Below are 20,917 nucleotides of genomic sequence, written 5' to 3'. Positions count from 1 at the left end.
TTAACCCTACTTGCACTCATAAAGAATAGTGTTCTGGTATCTCCAGGTCTGCAAGCCTTCACTTCAGATGGGGTTCCTGTCATTGTGAGGGAATTCAAGAGGCTCTATCAGCTCTGGAGATAACAAACTCATGTACCTCTCCTGGATACCCAACTTGCGTCTTCTTATCACCAGAACACGAAGAGTTGTTGTGAGGACCCAACTACCATAAAAAGACTTTTTCTGTCTTCTTTATCATTACCACATAGCTTAATACTAAAAGTCTCTCCTGTGTCACAGGTACTAACACATGGAATGCTGTCATCTATTAACAAGCCTAGGTGAGGCATATAAGAAACAGGCTAGCTTCAATTTTTTCACGTGCTTCAGGTTAGCCACAATAAAAACACTTGGTCAACGAAGAAAACAGTCTGAAAGGCTACCATTTTGAGGAATCTGTTGTTGTGTATTCCTTAAGAGTACTAGCACAGTGCACAGTCTATGGTCATTACAGATGATTATTATGGTCCATTCTGAAGTAAATGGTACTTCGTAAAAAGTACTTTGCTATTGTACATCAACTGACAGTTTTCAGTGACATTATGGCAAACTCACGGGGAAAGTTCAATTGTGACAAAATAATTTCAAGTTTCACAGGTATGTATCATGTAAGTTGACTGAAGTTGCTTTTCTTAAATAATTAAGTTATTAATTTAAGCTAACTTGATACAACCTGTTTGGTGTTCTTTTGTACCAGTGTTCTAAACATGTCTAATGATTCCAACTGCAAAGATTACTTAAATGAAATCCTAAAATGAATGCCCATATAATTTTCATCAGTGCGTTTCTATAAAAGAAATTTTATTTTTGGAGGGTTAGCTAAACACCTTTAAAAAACAAACATTTCTACTCCTCACAATAGATGTAAACTATATTATGATTTTAATGGCACTTCTTATATTTTGGGCCAATTCGGTCAGGTACTTTCTGCATACTTTAACATACAGTATAAAATGCAGATTTTAAATAATCAATGTCCTTAGCTAATATTTACCTTAAGTATTAGTTATCTAAGGACAGATTCTGAAAGCTTTTTAAATGGATCAAAAAAAAAAAAAAACCTCCTAAGTGTCTTTATGGAAAACTATGTATTGTTTAGGGCACATCCTTCCATGTCATCCGATTCTATGGGGTTTGTGCCTTTGAGCTATTTAACAACTCTGTAGAGAGAGAAGTTAATTTGTTGAAACTGGTAATAATGGAAATTAATGTTTGTAGACATGCAAATAAATTCTGTCTGATGGTGGTTCAATTGACTTCTGTCCCTACTGTGGAAGAGGTCAGGTCTTTTATTTGTTTGCACCTATGAAGAAAATTTATTTTGCCTTCTAGATGGGCTTATGTATTTGTCTAATCTTGGGATTTATCTATTAAACACTTGTAATTTTTTCCAGTTTCCTCAGTCACTAATGAGTTAAAATCTTTTTTTTTTTTTTTTTTTTTTTTTTTAAGAGTGTGTGTGAGTGGGGAAGAGGAGCAGAGGGACAGAATTCTCAAGTGGCCTCTGTACTGAATGCGGAGGCCAATGCAGGGTGATCGCAGGACCCCCACGATCTCGACGTGAGCCCAAACCAAGAGCTGGATGCTTAACGGACTGAGCACTCAGGTGCCCACGAGTTAAAGTCTTTGATTCATGTTCATTTTAGATTTGAGAGTCATGATTTTACTTTTGAAGAGTACTGTTTAACAGTAGTATAAAACTACCCTTGACTTATGATTCATAGTAAATGTAAACTCAAGGGAGCTTCCCAGTAATTCTTGTTAGGATTTAGTATGTACTAAGCATTGGTTTTTAAAAGAAAAAACTAATGTGCTGCTAAATTTTTTAAAAATATTTGGTTAACTGATTAGTGATCTGTGTTAATTTATTATAGTATCAAAAATTAAGGAGAGATGATCAGAGAAGACTTGTAACCTTTCAGTATTCTTCTTCAAGAAATAAAAGAGTAATCCTTAATTCTTGTGGTAATTCATAAATTAAATGCTATTCCTATCACAGTATTAAGAGTACAACATTCTAAAACAACAAACCCACAATCTTCTGAGGCAGGGTTCCTCTCCATCTGAAGCAAGTGAGTTCTAAGGTGAAATTTGAGCTGCTAGAAGACTGGGTAGTGTTTTACCTATACGAATTTACAAGGGAGGGGCACCTGGGTGGCTCAGTTGGTTAAGCGTCTGCCTTCGGCTCAAGTCATGATCCCAGTGTCCTGGGATCAAGCCCTGCATTGGGCTCCTTGTTCAGCGTAGAGCCTGCTTCTCCCCCTCTTGCTCTACCTGAGGCTTCCCCTGCTTGTGCTCTCTCAAATAAACAAATAAAATCTTAAAACAAATAAACAAAAAACAAAAAACAAAATTTCCAAGGGACAAGGGATCCCTGTATCACATCCACAGTTTCTGAGCTGGAAATGCCCAAATTAAACTTAAAAGAGGCGGGGTTTTTTTTGTATTAAAAAATATAAATGAGTTTTAACTAAATGAAGAGGAACTTAAAAACTTCTATTGATTAAAGACCCTACCAATAGGAAGGCTCTGAAATTTAAAACATTTCCATCAATTTAAGGAAAAAACAATGAAAATTATATCCCGGCTAGAACTTTCATTCAGGTTTATCTACCTTTGTTCTTTGACAAAGCTATATTACAACTCTGTAGGGATGGATGTTAATTAACTTGCAGAAAATGAATAATAACTGCAAATAACTCCTGTTCATAGAAATTGTTTCCTGTGGGATGTCACTGATGATCACCTTGTGGATACTGACCCGTTTTCTTGCATTTGTAAACTCACTTCAGCATTCTTTAACCACTATTACATGGTATTTTGAGTTCTTTGAACTGGCTGTAACATCTTACTGGTGTACTCATTCGTTAAATAAAATCTTTGATGCCTGTTCATTCTATAGTTGTAAGAGTAATGATTATGCTTTCTTTCACACCTAACCTAACATTTGGAAGACCTATAGTCTCAACTGCCTGTTGCACATTTTCATTTGGATATCTGGCTACTCTATTTCAATGGAACTCACTACCTCTCATTAAACAGATCCCCTCTTCAGACTTACCCTTCTCCAGTCAAAGCAATCTTGCTGTGCATGCTTTGTTTTCTCCCCCACAATTCATAGGGAACACCAAGTTTTATATATTATAGTTATTTCCACTGCCACCATATTCAACACAGGCCTGTGCTGCTTTATATCTAGATGCTTATAATATACCCTTGTACTTTTTCTAATCTCTTTTCTAATCTGTCCCATAACTTGTTAGAGATTCGGGTCTCCTCAATACCACTTTGTATTTATCACACCTGTTTTAAATCTTTGATGCTTCTCTAGAATCTAAAGCAGCAGTCTCTAAGACTTAGATTAGCTATCCCATCCAGACACATATTTTATGCACAGCCCCCAAAATATGCATACATTTTGCAATTTACAGGCATAAATTAATCTTTTTAATATTAATAAGCACATTTTAGAGTAAAATAGAATTTCTAATATTTTCTTCCTAAACCGCAAGAGACTGTTTTACATATCTTACATCCCTTTTTGGAAATAACAGATACAGAATACAGAACCAAAATTCCTTAGCCTAACTGCAAGTCACCAACAGCCTAGCTCCTACTTACTGGCTCACTTGTTTAAAACCCTGCCCTCTTTTCTGCAGGACTGTTTTATAGCTCACTATGGCCTGTGGCCTTGTTTGAACCCCATCTTCCATGAAACTTTTCCCCTACTACTTCCCTACAATAAAATTCTAAGAGCACTTATTCAATAGAACATTCATTTATTTATACTACCTTGTATTTACCTATCTAATGTACCCTCAACTAATACGTGAACTTTCAAGTCAAAGACTGAAGTCTAGACTGCTTTACATTTTTCTGAATCTAGACAAACAAGGCGGTAGACAAGCATAAAATATTTATTTATTAATACTTGCAAGATTAAAAAAAAAAGGCAAAGAACGAGATCAGGATGCTATGACAAGTTACTTTAGAAGTCTTCTAAAACCTAAAGTTATGAATTTGTAAAAATACATAATAAGGCAATCTAAAAATAATAGTTTGTACCAGGGGCGCCTGGGTGGCTCAGTGGGTTAAGCCGCTGCCTTCGGCTCAGGTCATGATCTCAGGGTCCTGGGATCGAGTCCCGCATTGGGCTCTCTGCTTAGCGGGGAGCCCGCTTCCCTCTCTCTCTCTGCCTGCCTCTCCGTCTACTTGTGATTTCTCTCTGTCAAATAAATAAAATCTTTAAAAAAAAAAAATAATAGTTTGTACCAGATGGATCCACAGAAATTGTTATATTTGGCTACTTTTGAACTATGAGAAAAAATATAATTTCATAGGTATAATTTCTTAAATTCATACATGTATTTAACTTACAACAGCTTATATTCTGAAAGCTGCTAGGAGATGCCCCAGTGGGCTTTTGGATAGTAAAGAATAGAACTGGTAGTGCAAGAGGACATCTATTACACTGTGTGTGTATAGTCTTTACCAAACAAAGGTTTTGATTCTGGATCTTATTTTGAGCCCAGCAGGTTGGAATACAAACTTGGTAACCTGAAAAACAAAAGTCGTACTTTTCTAGAGTAGAAAAATTCATACCATCTATAGAGAACCAACCCAGTTTTTAAAAAAATCTTATTAGTACTAAGATAGAGGTCCCACAGCTCACCAACCCTTTTCTCCCACTGAGACAAAAGACAGTAAGATAAATAAAGCTTTTTTTAAATTTGGAAATTATACTCTGATTATAAAAACGGTTAACTGGAAAAGGACCCAGAACATCAATTATTTTTACATAAAGCCTTTGCCAGAGTCATCCAGCAAAGCAGGGTTGGTGGCAGAGATGACACACCATGCAGACCTTGAGATGGAGCTCCTGGTGTCAAGCCTTTAGAACACCTGGTATTCCTTCCTGCCTTGGGTGCCACGTGACTGTATTCTCTCAATAAATTCTCCTTTAGGGGTATCTGGGTGGCGCAGTCAATTAAACATCTGCCTTTGACTCAGGTCATGGTCTCGAGGTCCTAGGATCGAGCCCTGAAGCAGGCTCTCTGCTCAACAGGGAGCCTTCTTCTCCTTCTCCTTCTGCCTCTCTTCCCTGCTTGTGCTCTCTCTTTCAAATAAATATAATCTTAAAAAAAAAAAAATGATAAATTCTTCTTTAGCTTCAGTTACTTTAAATGGATTTCTAGTTCTTAGAATCAAAGAACCTTGATGAAAAAAACGATCATAATCCTTTAGGTCATATATTAGTGGTCTCTTATCTAAGTCCCATAATTCCCAAAACAAGTCTGGCTAGTGCCCCCACTACTCTGAGCTCAGAAAGGATACCAAACCTGGAAGTAAGATGCCTGAGCAGTGCTTACTGTTTCTAGCCAAAGATAATTGATTCAAATAATGGTACATATACCAACAAAGATCCTTAAAGTGCTGTATTGTTCTACTTACAAAGCATCACCGACCCTATCTCTCAAGTTCAAGGAAGCATATACAGAATTCTGGGTATATAGCACAGCTTGGCAGGTCCTATACTTCCTTTTCTAGCCTATATTATTAAATCTGCTAGTGACAGTGGAGATGGAAAGGATAAGGAAATGGTGGAAAGGAGACAGGGAAAAGAAACTCAAGACAAAAACAATGCTGTTTACTTTTTTCCCTAAGTATATCCAAGTTTTCTTTTATACAATAAACTTAAAAAAGCAAACATATTTCAAAATGGGTTGTATACAAAAGGTGGTCAATTTTAAACAGCTTTTTTAGCTTAAATGCTCTTATCCCCAAAAAACAATGTATTTAAAATTTTAGATACGCTTATTCTCCATGGAAATTACATATAATCATGTGTGTATATAGAGGTATTATATAAATACATATACATACAATCATGTTACCATAATATTTTGTTTTTTAATAAAGAAATCTAGTACTCATGATATTTTTCACTGTAAATAAGTTTAAATATTTAAATTCCAGGAATTCTGAAATAAGAACTGATAAAAATCCCGACGGGCAGGGTGAGGGATGCCTGGGTGGCTCAGTCAGTTAAGCGGCTGCCTTCGGCTCAGGTCATCATTCCAGCATTCTGGGATCGAGTCCCACATCGAGGCTCCTTGCTCAGTAGGGAGCCTGCTTCTCCCTCTGCCTGCCACTCTGTCTGCCTGTGCTCACTTGCTCGCTCTCTGACAAGTAAATGAATAAAACCTTAAAAAAAAAATATCACAGGGGGCTGGCATTTTCTGCAATTTTGAGTTATGCTACAAAATTTTAGACTCAGGAGTCTATACTGTCTGTTTACCAGAGCCCACACCTGACTAGACTGTGTTTTTAACAACTGCCTACAAAGAACTGAAATGTTCTTTAATGTATGCTCAATTCTGCCACTGCCAAATTCCATTACAAGCTAATAGAATCACAGTACTCAGAAGCAAAACTATGGAACTAAAAATACTCAATAGGTATATATGCATGATTTTTTAAATGCACAAGGAGCTAATTAATCAATCTACAGTATCACCACCCATCCTGAATCTCATTTCTGTCAAGCACCTGAGCAGTAAATGCTCCATAAACACTGGATGAATGGATAATCAGATCTAGCACAAGATATGACTACTTGTAAAATAAAGGAATAACATGTCTTAAGTTCCAAGGAACTCAAACCAAATAGGGTTATTTTAAATAGGCAAAGTTCTCCTTTTCCTCATTTTTAATAACTGTTGCTAATTAAAGACACTTCATATTCTTCCTAAACACTCTGAAAATGCATAAAAACATTTAATTTTTTAAAACTGAAAAATTCACAAAGAAAGGCCATCAAAATTTATTAAATTCAACAATTAGGAAATGACTACTAGTAATCAAACCAAATCAAAACACAGACTAGAACTGGAACCTATATATCTCCCTCAATCACACACCTCTCCTCTCTGCCCTCTCCAGGAAAGACCACCCAACCTCTGTGATGACGAAGCTTTCTGGTTTACCACATGTATGCGTACCTGTAACTATATCCTTCGGCTTACTTTTAAATATTATGTGAATGAAGTATATGCGATGCATTATTCTGTCTTGCCTCTTTTATTATATATTATGTTTATTAGATTCATCCTTAGGGTTGCATACAGATCTAGTTTGTTCATTTTCACTGAATATTGTAACTCATTGTATAGGGGAAAAACTTTATTCATTCTACTACAGATATTGGAGCTGCTTCAGTTTTTTGGCCATTATTGAAATGAAAATGGTGCTATGAACATTTTTGTAAACATAACCTACCCCATATCTACACACACTTCTCTAGAGTATTTTCTTGGGAATGGAACTGCTAAGTTCATAAAGTATGTGGCTCTTATCTGTCTTATACTAGATAATGTCAAAACATTTTTTAAAGTACTTTTTATCTTTGAACAACACAGGTTTAAACTGTGCAGACCTACCCAGATGTCTTTCCCAATAAATACAGTATAATACAGTAAATGTATGTTTTCTTCCTTCGAGTTTTCTTAATAACATCTTCTCTTCTCCAGCTGACTTTACTGTCAGGATACAGTATGTAACACATATAACTTGCAAAATGTGTGTTAACTGACTATGTTACTGGTAAGGCTTCTGGTAAGCCGCTAAGTTTAGGGGGAGTCAAAAGTCAAACATGGATTTTCAACTGCACAGGGTGCTGTTTTCCCAACTGTGGAGCTGTTCAAGGGTCAACTATAATTGTATCGAAGTACATTTCTACCTGAAATGAGAAGTTGATTTGCATTTCCCTGATTACTAAGGAAATGAAGCACATTTCATACCTATTGGCTCTCTGAATTTTTTTTCTAAGTGTTTGGTCAAGTACTTTCCAAATTTTCAATTGGGTTGTTCATCTTTTTCTTATTTATTGTCATTTTTAAAATTTGAAATCAATATAAGCCCTTTACTAATTTTATGCATTATAAAAATCTTTTTCCATTCTGTGGTTTAAAAAAAAAAACTGCCTTCAGATAAAAACAGGTTCTTAATTTTAACAAAGTCAAATTTACCAATTTTTCCTTTATAGTTTTTATGTCTTCAATAAATCCTTCCCTACCTCAAAATCATGAAAATAATCTCCTATATCTTCTAAAAGCTTTCAATTTTGCCTTCTGCATTTAAGTCTATAATCTTCCTGGAGATAGATTTTACGTAAGATATGAGGTAGACTCCCTTCATAGTTTCCTATGTATCTAACTGTCCCAGCACTATTAAAGAATTTTTTTCTCTCCCCTATGATTATAGATACCCCCATTTATGCACACATGGTTCCGTTTCTAAGCTATTACTTCACTGCTATGTTTGGAAATCAGTATTTGTGCATTGTCATAGTATCTTCATTACTACAGCTTTAAAATTAGTCACAATATATTGTAGAGCAAACCCTCTCACACTGTTATTCTTCAGGATGTGTTCTTTTCCCCCTCATTTTCCCTTTATTTCAGAATCAGTTGTTGAATTCTTTTGACTGGCATTTCCTTGACTCTATAAGGATTATTATTATTTTATTTCTTTCTTTATTTGTTTGGTTTTTTGGTGGCAGAGATATATACCTATTGAGAGTTCCATTCCACAATGATGGGATAACTGTTAAATCAACCCTACATTCCTGTGAGCAATCCAATGTAGTCATGATACACTGTCCCTTTTATATACTGCTGGATTTAATTTCTGCTTTAGCATAAGTAACATGAGATGCTTTAATGAACAAAACACTCTCAGTGGTCTAACACAATGAAGTTTCCTATTCATAAAAAGCCATATGAGGATGCTTCTTATCTCAGAGGCGTGCATGAGATTATTCAGAGCCCAGATTCATTTATCTTGTGCTTCCATGCATAAGACCTCAAGAGTGCCCATCTGGATTCTCTGCACCTGGCAGGCAAATAGGGAAGAGACAGTATGAAGATCATGTGGGAGGTATTTGACAGATCAGGCCTGGAACCAGCATGTGTCACTTCTACTCAAATTCCATTGGCCAATTTAGTCACATGGCTACTCCCAAAGGGAGGCTGACAGAGTCTATATGCATGCCCAAGGAGTACAGAAAACGGATCAAAATGAAAACAAGTTAAGTGTCTCCACTAAAAAAGATGTGAACTCAAAGGAGTGGACTAATATTTTGTTTAGGAGTTCTGCATTTATGTTCAGTGGGGCTGAATTCTGATTTTTCTTCTTCGAATTCTCCTTGCTGGTTTTGCTATCAAAGTTGGGCTAGCGCATATAATGGAGAAAAGAGTGTTTCTTCTTTTTCTGTTCTCTGAAAGAGTTTAGAAATACTGGCATTATTTCTTCCTTAAAAAATCTGTTAGTCCTTGCTTATGAAGCCATCTGGACTTGGAGTTCTTCTGTGGTAAACTTCACAATTAAGACTATTCAGGTTGTCTATAGTTTCATGATTCCATTTTGTTAAGTTTTATTTTTCTGAAAATTTGTCCACTGAGTCAAAATATTTGAGGCACAATAGGATCCTGAGATTTTACATACACAAAAAAAGTATACTAAGAGATGATGAAAAAGAAATTAAATGGTACCATCGCCACCTAGGTTAACCTCCTATCTTTACAAAGGAGAATATGAAGCTTAGGAGAGACCCAAGTACTCCGCCTTCAACCCTACCACATCACACAGCTCTTAAGTAGCAGAACTAAGACTAGAATCTAAATCTTCTGATGTCCAATTCAGTGCTTTTTCCACCACACTGTACTAGTTCAGCTGGTTCAACAGACTGCATTAATCAGCCGATAAATGAAAGAGAGAACACAGAGAGGCTTGGGATCAGGAAACACTTCAACCTTGGGAAGACAGCACATTCCTTTTGCATATAGCTATAGGCAATGCCTTCTGGCTCCTTCTCCAGTTCCTCCATAATCTTATTCCTATCTTCCTCAGTAAGAAGTGTGTCATGTTCAAAATATGGCTTCTTTGAATTTTAAAAGTTCTATGATACTCCTAGGTTTGAGTGTAAAGATCCCAATAAATGGCAATGATACTTCTTCCCTTAACCCTTAGCAAAACCAACAGTTTGAGGGGGCCCTTAACTCACAGAAACCAGATACTGGGCATCAGCCTATCAACAGGGGATAATGTAATTCTGTTGCAAATCTTCACACATAAATATTTTGATAAACTTGGTTCTCAGTGCACCATGAAGTCAGGAAAGTGTATCTTCAAAAGCCTTGGCTATTGGTTTTCACCATCCCTTCTTAGTGTGTGTGTGTGTGTTTTAATTGTACGAATAATTTAATTTGCCTTCTTTTTTTCCAACAAAACTTACTGAGAGTACCTACTAGGTTCTAATGTTCACTGATGAAACAGAGACACGGGTCACTGTCTACTGGAAGCTTCTGTAGATCATTTGATCTTCCCATGAAGACTGCTTTCTTACCAAGACAGTCTGACTTGGGTTTTGGACCCCTTCTTCAAAAGCCTGACGTGGTTTAGTTGCAAAACTGATACACAGTTTTTTGCTTTTTTTTTTTTAAATGAATGAGCCAATTTATTAACCCTGCATTTGTTCTAATACTTCTGGTGGCAGCTGATACCTGTCTGGTGATTCTTTCCAGATTTCTCTGTCCCTGATGTGTCAGTGTGCAGGTTCCCTCTTGGTCCTTCTTCATAGTTTCCAGCTCCTAAGCTTTGGCGGACTTGTGGGCCATGCTCCTAGAACCTCTGCTGAAGTGGCTGGGCATGAACCCATCCTCTGGTGTCCCCCATAGATATTGGTTATGGAGCTGACCCCAGCACCACCCTGGAGAAACAGGTACCGTGCTGTGGAAGCAGCCCATGTGTAGAACCAGTTCTCATCAGGGACTTCTGGGTGGTTCGGTCAGTTAAGTTTCTGCCTTCGGCCTGGGTCATGATCCGAGGGTCCTGGGATGGAGTCCTTGCTCAGTGGGGAGTCTGCTTTTCCCTCTGCCTGTTGTTTCCTATGCTTGTGCTCTCTCTGACAAATAAATAAAATCTTTAAAAAACAAACAAACAAACAAAACAGTTCTCATCACAGGGAGCAAGCAAGCTCTTTCTGCTATAGTGTCTACCCATGCAGGGACTTTCAGCTCCCCAGACTTTTTCAGCGAAGACTGCCAGAGCACTGATGAATTCCTGCTAGTTCACGTCTTTTACAGTACCTCCAGCTATAGTGTGGCCTCCCTGCTGCCAGCCAGAAGAAAGGAAGCAATGGGGTTTCCTGGGCGTGTAAGTCAGGCGTCCTGCCTTCATTCTTTAAGACATTTTCTCTGAGTATAGAATTCTAAATTGGATTACAAGTTCCGTCTTCTCAACACATTCAGCATATCATTTCATTGACTAGAGATTTTCATTTGCTGCTATTTAGAGTCACTACTCCTTTGAAGATAATCTGCTCTGTATGTTTTTCTCTTTGTCTTTGTTTTCTGTAGTTTCACTCCATATATATATATAGATAGATAGATAGATAGATTCTTTTTTCTTTTATTCTGCAAGGGATTTGTTGAATTCCTTAAACCAATCCTGGAAAATTGTCATTATCTCTTCAAATATCGCATCTGCCCCCATTCATATTCATCCTCTCTTCCCCTCCTTCTAGAAAGCCAACAAAAATTCAGGCTAGAATTTCCAACCAATTTTCCTCTTCCTCAACATCTTATATTTTCTACCTTTTCATCTCTTTGTGGTGAGCCTCCAGATAACCTGTTTTAGTTCACAAATTCTTGTGAATTTTCATTGCTCTAAGTATTTCATTCAATTTTGCTATACTACTTCGTTTCGATTTTCCTGTTTCTTGCAGATATTTTCAAGCTTGTTTATTAAAACAGAGTGAAACTGTTTATAATCTATGTATAATAATGAGTATCTGAAGTATTTAGATGTTAGTTTCTGCTATTTCTTCTGCATTTTGCTTACGGTGTCTTATTTTCTTTTATGGTCAGTCATCTTTGTATGAGGTATGCTCTATGGTTTTGAAAGAGATTTTTGATGCTTTGAATAAAGTGCCTTTCTTCAAAAAGTATATCAATTTGCTTCTTCCAGATACCTGAGGCAAAAGTTTTCCCGGGCTTCCTGTGTTAAATGATTTTGGACAATGAGTGGTTCCACACAATGCTGGTACTTGTTTTACAACCCTCAGAAACAGGTTCTCTTTCTTACTTTTCTTATTCTCCTCTTTCCCCCATCTGTTCAGGACAACAGATCTCCCCTTGCAATTTTTTCAAGTGAGAAAAGACTGTGGACTTTTTCCTCTTCCTGAGGTCCCAGTTTGATATAAGAGGTGATCTATTAGACTTGGAAACCTAGATGTAATGAGTTGTTCTTTGCCTCTGGATCCAACAAAATCTGAAGCTCAGTTTTCAACTGTTTTATCCTGGTGGGCAAATGACTCAGGGTAGCCAGAATTTTAAATACTTCTTTACCTCTTAGGATCTTACCTTTTCTTAGATTTTGGTCTGGCATGTTCCTTAACAGCTCTTTGATACTATAAGGAAGTTTTTGTACAATTTATCTAGTATTTTTAGTTGTCTTCAGCTGAAGGGTTGGTCCAGATAACCTGATCCAACATTACAGAAATAAAAAAAAAAAAAAATAAAAATCAATGTTTTAGGAAAAAATTAACCAAATATTTTCTAATGACATCCACAAAGTTTTTTGATGATGTTTCTGCTTTTCCTTGAAATGTGGAAAGGAGTCCCACATTTTCCACAGAATTCCACTGTCAAGTTCCTCAAAAAGTTCAACACAGAGCTATCATACAAACTGACCAATGCCACTCTTAGGTAGATACCTAAGAAAAATGAAAACATGTCCGTACAAAAACTTGTACGGACAAGTACAATTCAGAGCCACATTTTTGTAGCAATCTAAAAGTAGAAATAACCCAATGTCCATCAATGAATGACTGGATAAACAAAATATGGTTTATCCATACAATGGAATATCATTTAACCATGGAATGATATATTGATACATACTAAAATATAAATGAACCTTGGAAGTATTATGCTAAATGGAAGAAGCTAGACACAAGACAGAACATTTATATGAAATATCCAGAATAGGCAAATTCACAGACACACAAAAAAGGTTAGTGTTTGCCAGGATGAGGAGGTAAGGGGAGCTGGGAAATGACTGTGAACGGTTGATGAAAATGTTCTGGAATTAGTGTGCACAGTTGCACAAACTTTTGAATACATTAAAAACTATAATTTTAAATGGTGAATTTTATGGTCTGAAAATTATATTTCAATAAAAAGAAAAAGTTAATCTCAAATATGTCTACATTGTGGTAGCCACTAGCTAAACTACGTTGCCTTGCTGAACATTCAATCATTCAATTTCACATGACAGTGAAGGATTTGGGGGGCAATGATTTATAAAGATATCAGGTAGTGTGAAAGCACTTTATGCAGGTTGCAGAAAACACTAGAAATCTTTACCAATTACGAATAATAACACTGGAATTCACACCTATTGAGTCTTATACCCAGGTATATTAAGATTAGCACTGAACAGAACTATATGAAACAAAAGCCAATAGAATCTATGAAAACAGCTATTTTTTGTACCTTAAAAGAAACCAGTAATAATACAACCCCCCCCACCCAGAATAATCTTCTTTTACACAGCAGCCGCTTATTCAGATGAATATTAGCTGATAAATGTGCTTTTTAAAAAAAGCAAAACTCTTTCTATGATTAAACAATACAGTTTGCTCTACTATAATGTGTTTTGGAATGTAAATTAGGTGCCATGAAACTGACAAATAGGGAATGGTGTCAGTATAAAGAAGTCACTCTGGTTCACTGGGGATTTTTCCTAGGAAAGGGGAGCCAGGAAAGTGGCAACCTTTAGCAGGAAAGGAGAAAGGCCTCCTGAGAGCCGGAGCATTAAAAAAAAAAAAAAAGAAAGGAAAAAAAAAAAAAGAAATTGAAAACGAGGGCTTCAGAGGACTATTCCCAGCCTTGATGAAGGTTGTAATATTTCCCATGCTCACTTTAATGGCAACCCCCCCCCCCACCTTCCATTGCTCATTGCTACACAGCCATCTGCACTGTCCTAACACCCACTATCTCCATTCTAATTAAATGTTGCCAACACTTCTACTCAAGTAATTTATTCTGTGCATTTATAACACCTACTGTGGTAGCCACTAACTACATACTAAGCTGTCTCACTGAGCAGTTCAAATTCTCTTTTCAATTACTAATTATTTTTTAGTTTGTGTTGATCAAAACACAACGTTGCACAGGTTTTGGAGTTTATGAGATTTTTCAGGAATGCATTACAGCAGAAGCACTTGTATGTTTTTCTTTTTAAGTCTTTTTACTTTTCTAAAGGTTGGAAATAATATATCGTGGGAGTCAATGTGGAAGATGGGGGCAATACAGCAATAAAGGCAGTATTTCCAGTATTACAGTGTGAAGAGAATCACATTCTTTCATTCTTGAACTTTATTTCCATTTAAACATACTTCATGCTTTTTGTCCTTAACACTTTTGGGTAACGTCTGATGTTTGTTTTTTGTTTTTTAATTTAAAGATTTATTTGAGACAGAGAGACAGTGTGTGTATGGGGCAGGGGAGCAGAGAATCTCAAGCAAGATTCCACACTGTGCAGGGCCTAACATGGGGCTTGATCCTGTCACCCTGAGACCATGACCTGACTTAAAATCAAGTTTGACACCCAACCAACTGAGCCATCCAGGCGTCCCTGATAAAGTTTTAAGAGTATAAATTAACTGAAAGAAGCAACATTGCTTTTAGTTCAACCTTACAGGTTAATATTAAGCTGTGTGCTGATTTTTGGGAATCCAGTGGGAAGAATATTGATGTCCTTTAGCAAAGACTTTCTGAGATAGACCCAGGGTCTTCAAGAAAACATTATTTAAGTCTTGGTTTTGTCACTGCAAACTCGTAAGATCTTGGACCAGTCCTTCGCTTTGTTTGGACTCCTGCTTTCTTATCATTTAAATGAAGTCCAGAACTAGATCAGGGTTTTCCAAACCTTCTCATAATAAACTCCCTTTTACAGTAACTTTGGTCACTTTTTCATAATAAATAATGACTTTAAATAAAAATACTTTAAATTGTTACATTAAGGGAGATCACATTACAAAGCTTATTTATACTTATACTTGATCACATTCACATTATGGGTAAATTCTAAACATTTCCTTTTCTACAAATGATGCTCTCTTCAATTTTTTTATAGATCAATTAAGAAAAAGCATGACATGTCAATATTCCATAATCTTTAGGACACAGTCTAATCACCATTTTAATCACCATTCCTCATTCAAACTAAGTGGAACAGCATTCTTCTTCATAAAATCTCAACATTACTAAAGACTATCATAATTAAAAAGATGAGATCTGTAGTCTATTTTTAAAAGCTATAAACCTCCTTTAAAATGCTGGTAATCTGCTGCCAGATTAGTATTCTTGTAACAATTATTTGACTACCTAAACTTTTAAACACCTCTAAAGGCTGCCCAATGCCTGTAAGACAAAGGTCAAACACCACAGACTGATATTCAAGGCCCTGTATCAACTACACCCAGTCTGTCTGTTCCTCACCTTTATTATTCACCCATACAAACTCTTTACTCCACAGACATGTGTATGATGTGTAGTAATATTAAGGTTTATTTTTTCTTTATGTATATCCAGCTTTTCTAGCACCACTTATTGAAAAGACTTTCCTTTTCTCATTGATTAACCTCAGCACTTTTGTCAAACATCCACTGACCATGAATGTATGGGTCTGTTTCTGAGCTCTGTGCCCTGTTCCACTGAGCTACAGGTCTATCCCCACCTATGCAAATAGAAACTTTCCGGATCAATGTAGCTTCATAGTACATCTCAGAGGTGGAATATCTAGCTTTCCATTTTCTCCTCACTACCATGATTAGTGTACTGCAGGGAGGAGTGTGGAAGCATGTTATCCAAGCCAGCATAATAGAGTTAATTTCAGAACATTTGGTGAAAACTCTAGGACACAATAAATCTCTGATGCTTTATATTGGTGCTTAACAATATGGTAGCCACTAGCCACATGTGGTTACTCAATTAAAGTTAAAAATACAGTTTCTCAATTGCACTATTTCTATTTCAAGTGCTCAACAGCTACATATGACTAATGGCTACCACTACTGGACAGCACAAATAAAGAACATTTCCATCACCACAAGAAGTTCTATTGGGTAATGCTGCTATAGATGATGCCATGTGCAGAGGTAAGATCAGGAGCTGCTACTGTCAATATGCACCAGCCAGCATAAGGATGCCTGAGAGAAGCTGATGCCTGAGAGAAGGCAGAAACCTGGAGCCTACTTCAACAGAGCAGAGCCTAATCTCTACCACACTGCTGCATTTTTTGTTATGTGATGTAACAAGTACCCCTATTTTATTTACTTTTTAATTTTCTAAAAAGATTTTTAAAAGATTTTAAAAGATTTTGGGAATCCAGTGGGAAGGATATTGATGTTCTTTAGCAAAGACTTTGCTAATAAATTTATTTATTTGACAGACACGAGCAGGCAGAGAGGCAGGCAGAGAGAGGAGAAAGCAGGCTCCCTGCTGAGCACAGAGCCCGATGTGGGGCTCAATCCTAGGACCCTGGAATCATGACCTGAACCAAAGGCAGAGGCTTTAACCCACTGAGCCACCCAGGCGCCCCAACAAGTACCCTTATTTTAAAGGTGAGTTTCAGTCAGGTCTTTGTTGCTTGTAATCAGAAACAACCTAATACAAAAGAGTTTTCAAAATGCTTTCACGGGGTGCCTGGCTGAGTTAGTCGGTAGATCATACAACTCTTGATCTTGGGCTTGTGAGTATGAGCCCCATGCTGCATGTAGAGATTACTTAAAAATAAAAAATCTTTTTAAAAAAATGCTTATGCATATATTATTTTAATTGATACTTAATACCCACAAGATTTAGAACTTTTTTTTTAAAGATTTATTTATTTGATAGAGAGAGATGACAAGTAGGCAGAGAGAGAGGAGAAAGCAGGCTCCCCACTGAGCAGAGAGCCCGATGTGGGGCTCAGTCCCAGGGCTCTAGGCTCATGATCCAAGCTGAAGGCAGAGGCTTTAACCCACTGAGCCACCCAGGCGCCCCAGGATTTAGAACTTTAATTCTACTTTCCTATTAAACAGGCATCATAAATATTCAATAAATAACAGATCAGTATAGCAAAGAAATGCTAATTATAAATACTAAATATAGAAATTTACTTTGGATCATAATCAGTGAAGTCTCAAATAACAGAATTTGAGAATTATTACCACCTTTCACAAAATGCCTAAATCTTCATCTAAAACCCTTCCTTTCTGTTGTCGTACAGAACATAACTGATAGATTTTTTTATACCCCAAAGTAACAGAACAATTTTTAAAAACTTAATCCAACTATAACACATACAGAAAATAGCACTAAAAATATTTTAATTATATCATACAATGGAACAATCCTATAAGACCACTGGTAGCATGAAAAAGCAAACTGATTTTTTTTAAATTCCTTTACAAATACTAGTTACTATTTCTAAGGGTTTTTTGCAGAACATAAACTTTTTGAGATTTTCAAGAGACTTTGGAAATAACAACTCAAGCCCAGAAATTACCACAAAATAACAAAGCAGTTATATGGAATGAAAATTTCTTTAAAAACAAAGCAGCACAGAACAATATTCCCTGTCAAATTACAAGAGGTAAATTCCAATATGAATTCAAGCTTTGGTTTATTCTCTAAGACTCAGACTTGTAGTTTACATAACAAGTTGCAAGAATCATTAACATTTAAAAAACAATCTTAAAAGTGTACTTCTGATCTTTTACTGCCCGATCATCAATTAAAATCAAAATTTTAGGAACTATTCTTTGAGTAAGAAATAAAATCACGTATCAGTGCGCCTACACATACAATAAGATTCTTCACAGAATATCCCTAGGACACACAAGTATCAAAGCACATATCCAAAATTGATTTGATTCACAAATCAACACACCAAACAAAACCTACAAAATTATAAGTTATGCTTACTTTTCCAAAACAAAAGAAGTTCATACTACCATTTGGAAGGATTTATAGGTCAAGCACTGAATGTGTAATTGTAAATTTAAAAAGTAGGATTATGACTAATCTATGATAAGAAGATACCTATCGGGGTGCCTGGTCAGCTCAGTTGGTTGTGTCTGCTTTTGGCTTAGGTCATGATCCCGGGGTCCTGGGATCAAGCCCTGCATCAGGCTCCCTACTCAGCGGGAAGCCTGCTTCTCTCCCTCTCCCTTTGCTGCTCTCCTTGCTTATGCACACATTCTCTCTCTCTCTAATAAACAAATAAAATCTTAAAAAAAAGAGAAGATACCTTTCTTTAGACTCTAGATCTCTAGAGCTTCTCTCAAAGCTGAGCTACAAAAATAACATCAGAATAAATATAAAAACTATACAAGTTGTCTCCTTAATTTTAAGAAGGAGCTATGTGTTTCAATGGCCAATTTTTTTTTTAAACTGCATGTCTGCACTTGCTACAACTTTATAAGAGAAATATCACTTACACTCTATCTATCTCTCACTCTATAGGCATACACAGAACATCCTTAAACATGGTAAGTACCCTGCATCTTTTGCACTAAATAACCTTATAACTCTAATAGTAAGATAGTATTTATATGCTGAATGATTACTCTTTGATGGGAAACATCAAAACCTTGAGATTCTAAGTGTCTTGAATCTATACTGAAATGTATCTAACAAAAGAACTTCTGTAGAAAGATAATAAAATAGCTTTTAGGAAAACGGCAGAAATATGGCCACTTATTCCCAGTGTCTGGCACAATGCCTTGCACATGGTATGGTAAGTATCAGTACAATAAATTAAAAATGTAAAAATAATGCACTATAGTCAACATTTTTACCCTTTTCCTCCTCCCTTTTCAACCCCTTTCAAAAACAAACAAACAAAAAAAATTACAGTGTGATTTGAACACAAGGTACTGCTTGGGAAGTGAAGAGAGTCCATAAAACCTAGACACAGCTCTTTCAATAGCTACCCAAGCCTTCAGGAGAAAGTCAAGGGCCTTATACACCTCCCTGGGATCTGGTTTCCTTTCCAGGTCTTGGCCATTTCCACTCTTCACACTATACTACTACAGCTATGCTTGGCTGACTTTAACTCCATAAAATAACTGTGCTAGGTTTCATTTCCCAATTTCCACATAAGCTGCCCCTTTGAGCTAGAACACTGTTCTTCTACCCTTTTCGCTCTCCAACCCTGTCCTTTAAAGAACTAAGATGATGGTGTTACCTGGAGAGGAAGTTTGCTCTGATCACTCCCCCAATCCTCTGTACCCTTTTTCTCACTGGCCAAAAATGTGGCTAATGTAGCAAAGAACTTCAGAGGAAAAAGAACAACTTATCTGATGGTAACTACTAAAACACTCAATCTGTGACCCAAAGAGACATGAAAAGGATACACAGGTATTCATCGATGAACACAAGAAATGCATTAGAGAAATGTAAGCTGTATTATAAAGTGATCCCTCATCCCTTTCCCACATGAACTCCTGTTCATATATCAGCAACATCAATCTTCGATGGGAGAAAAATCTGACTTCAAGAAAATAAAAATCACAAGCAGAGATGCACAGTTCCTTAAAAAGCACATACGTGAGAACCAATAATTGTATGATAAATAATAATATTCAAATACATAGTAAAAATAAAAAGAGTCAAACTGAAATTGCGAGAGCTACGGTGACTGCTGCGTGAGGTGATGGTGCAGGACAAGTGAGAAGAGGAGGAGGGCCATGAGGATATCGTGCCTCACCCTGTGAATCACCATCCTGCTGCGTCAGGCTCTGTTAGGAATAAAAGAGCAGGGCAGGGGGCTGGAGGTGGAGGGAAGCTTTGTCTTGTCTTCAGTTGTCTCATTATTTTTCCCCTTTCCCTGCCGCTCCACTGCAGCCCTGTAAAACATTAGGCAAGCCTCTTAAACACTCCCTGTCTGTTCCATTCCTCATCTGTAACATGGGAATAAAAAAAAAAAAAACTGATTGGCTCAGAAAGATTCTCTGAGAACATTGTAATACTGTCAGAAAACCGAAGTATAATGATGCTTCTGATTCTATAAGGTCAGTACTAGATGATCTCAGGAGACAAAAATCATTTTTATCTGTTTTGTTCAACTGAGGAACTGTAATCCATGGCCCACACATCCGCACCAGATCCTCCATATACATTCAAAGAAGCACTTATAACCATGCAGAAGTGAATTGAAAGGTAACCCATTAGAAGGTAACCCACTGGAAACGTGTCCCCTAGTTTGTAATTCACACCAAAATTGGCATGCTATTTTGGATTGCTTCCTTAGAAGGTCTTACAACTTACACTTTTTTCTTGCTCATTGCTTTAAATTATTTCAGAGGATATTCTTGGGAATAAAAATGTTTAAGAAGCTGGATAACCACTGCCCAGGGACTGCATGTTACCTTGAAGCTTTTGGGCTTACAGCACTTAGGACAAGTTAATTCGAGTTCATACAAGATTGCTCAGACCTCCCCTCAAAGTTTCTGCTTCAGTAGCCTTGGATCTCTAACAGTTCTCTTATGACGCTGCTCCTGGTGGTCAAGTTACTATACTCTGAGAGCCACGGATTTTCAAATAATGTATCCCTGCCATGGTCAACTGTCACTACCAGCTCTTTTTATTTAATAACTGGTAGATGCACCTTATATTGATTCCCTATCTTCCTCTTTTTTAAGATATTGGTAATTTCTAAATTCCTTTGTGATCTGAAAGTCGGAGGAATGAGTAAGACTCTGAAAAAGCAGATTTTCTCTTTCTTTAGAATCCGAATTATTGTCATCCTATTTTATCACTGTGTC

The 20,917-nt window shown here is 36.7% G+C and overlaps 1 protein-coding gene across 12 annotated transcripts in view; it reads right to left on the bottom strand.

Moving 5' to 3' along the window:
- The window catches only part of MEF2A (myocyte enhancer factor 2A), a 163,631-nt gene that overhangs the window by 38,342 nt on the left and 104,372 nt on the right, over positions 1 to 20,917 (bottom strand). Inside the window, exon 2 of one of the 12 annotated variants that reach the window (XM_059180144.1) lies at positions 19,861 to 19,999. The exons of the other annotated variants lie outside the window; for them this stretch is intronic. Within the exon in view, the coding sequence (XP_059036127.1) occupies positions 19,861 to 19,875 (15 nt within the window). The 5' untranslated portion in view covers positions 19,876 to 19,999. The remainder of the gene's footprint in view (positions 1 to 19,860; positions 20,000 to 20,917) is intronic. 12 annotated transcript variants of the gene reach the window in all.

The sequence above is a fragment of the Mustela lutreola genome, chromosome 7 (genome assembly GCF_030435805.1).
Source record: "Mustela lutreola isolate mMusLut2 chromosome 7, mMusLut2.pri, whole genome shotgun sequence".
Classification (NCBI taxonomy): Eukaryota; Metazoa; Chordata; class Mammalia; order Carnivora; family Mustelidae; genus Mustela; species Mustela lutreola.
Note: the sequence above shows the minus strand (reverse complement) of the source record. Positions and strands in the feature narration are given on the sequence as shown.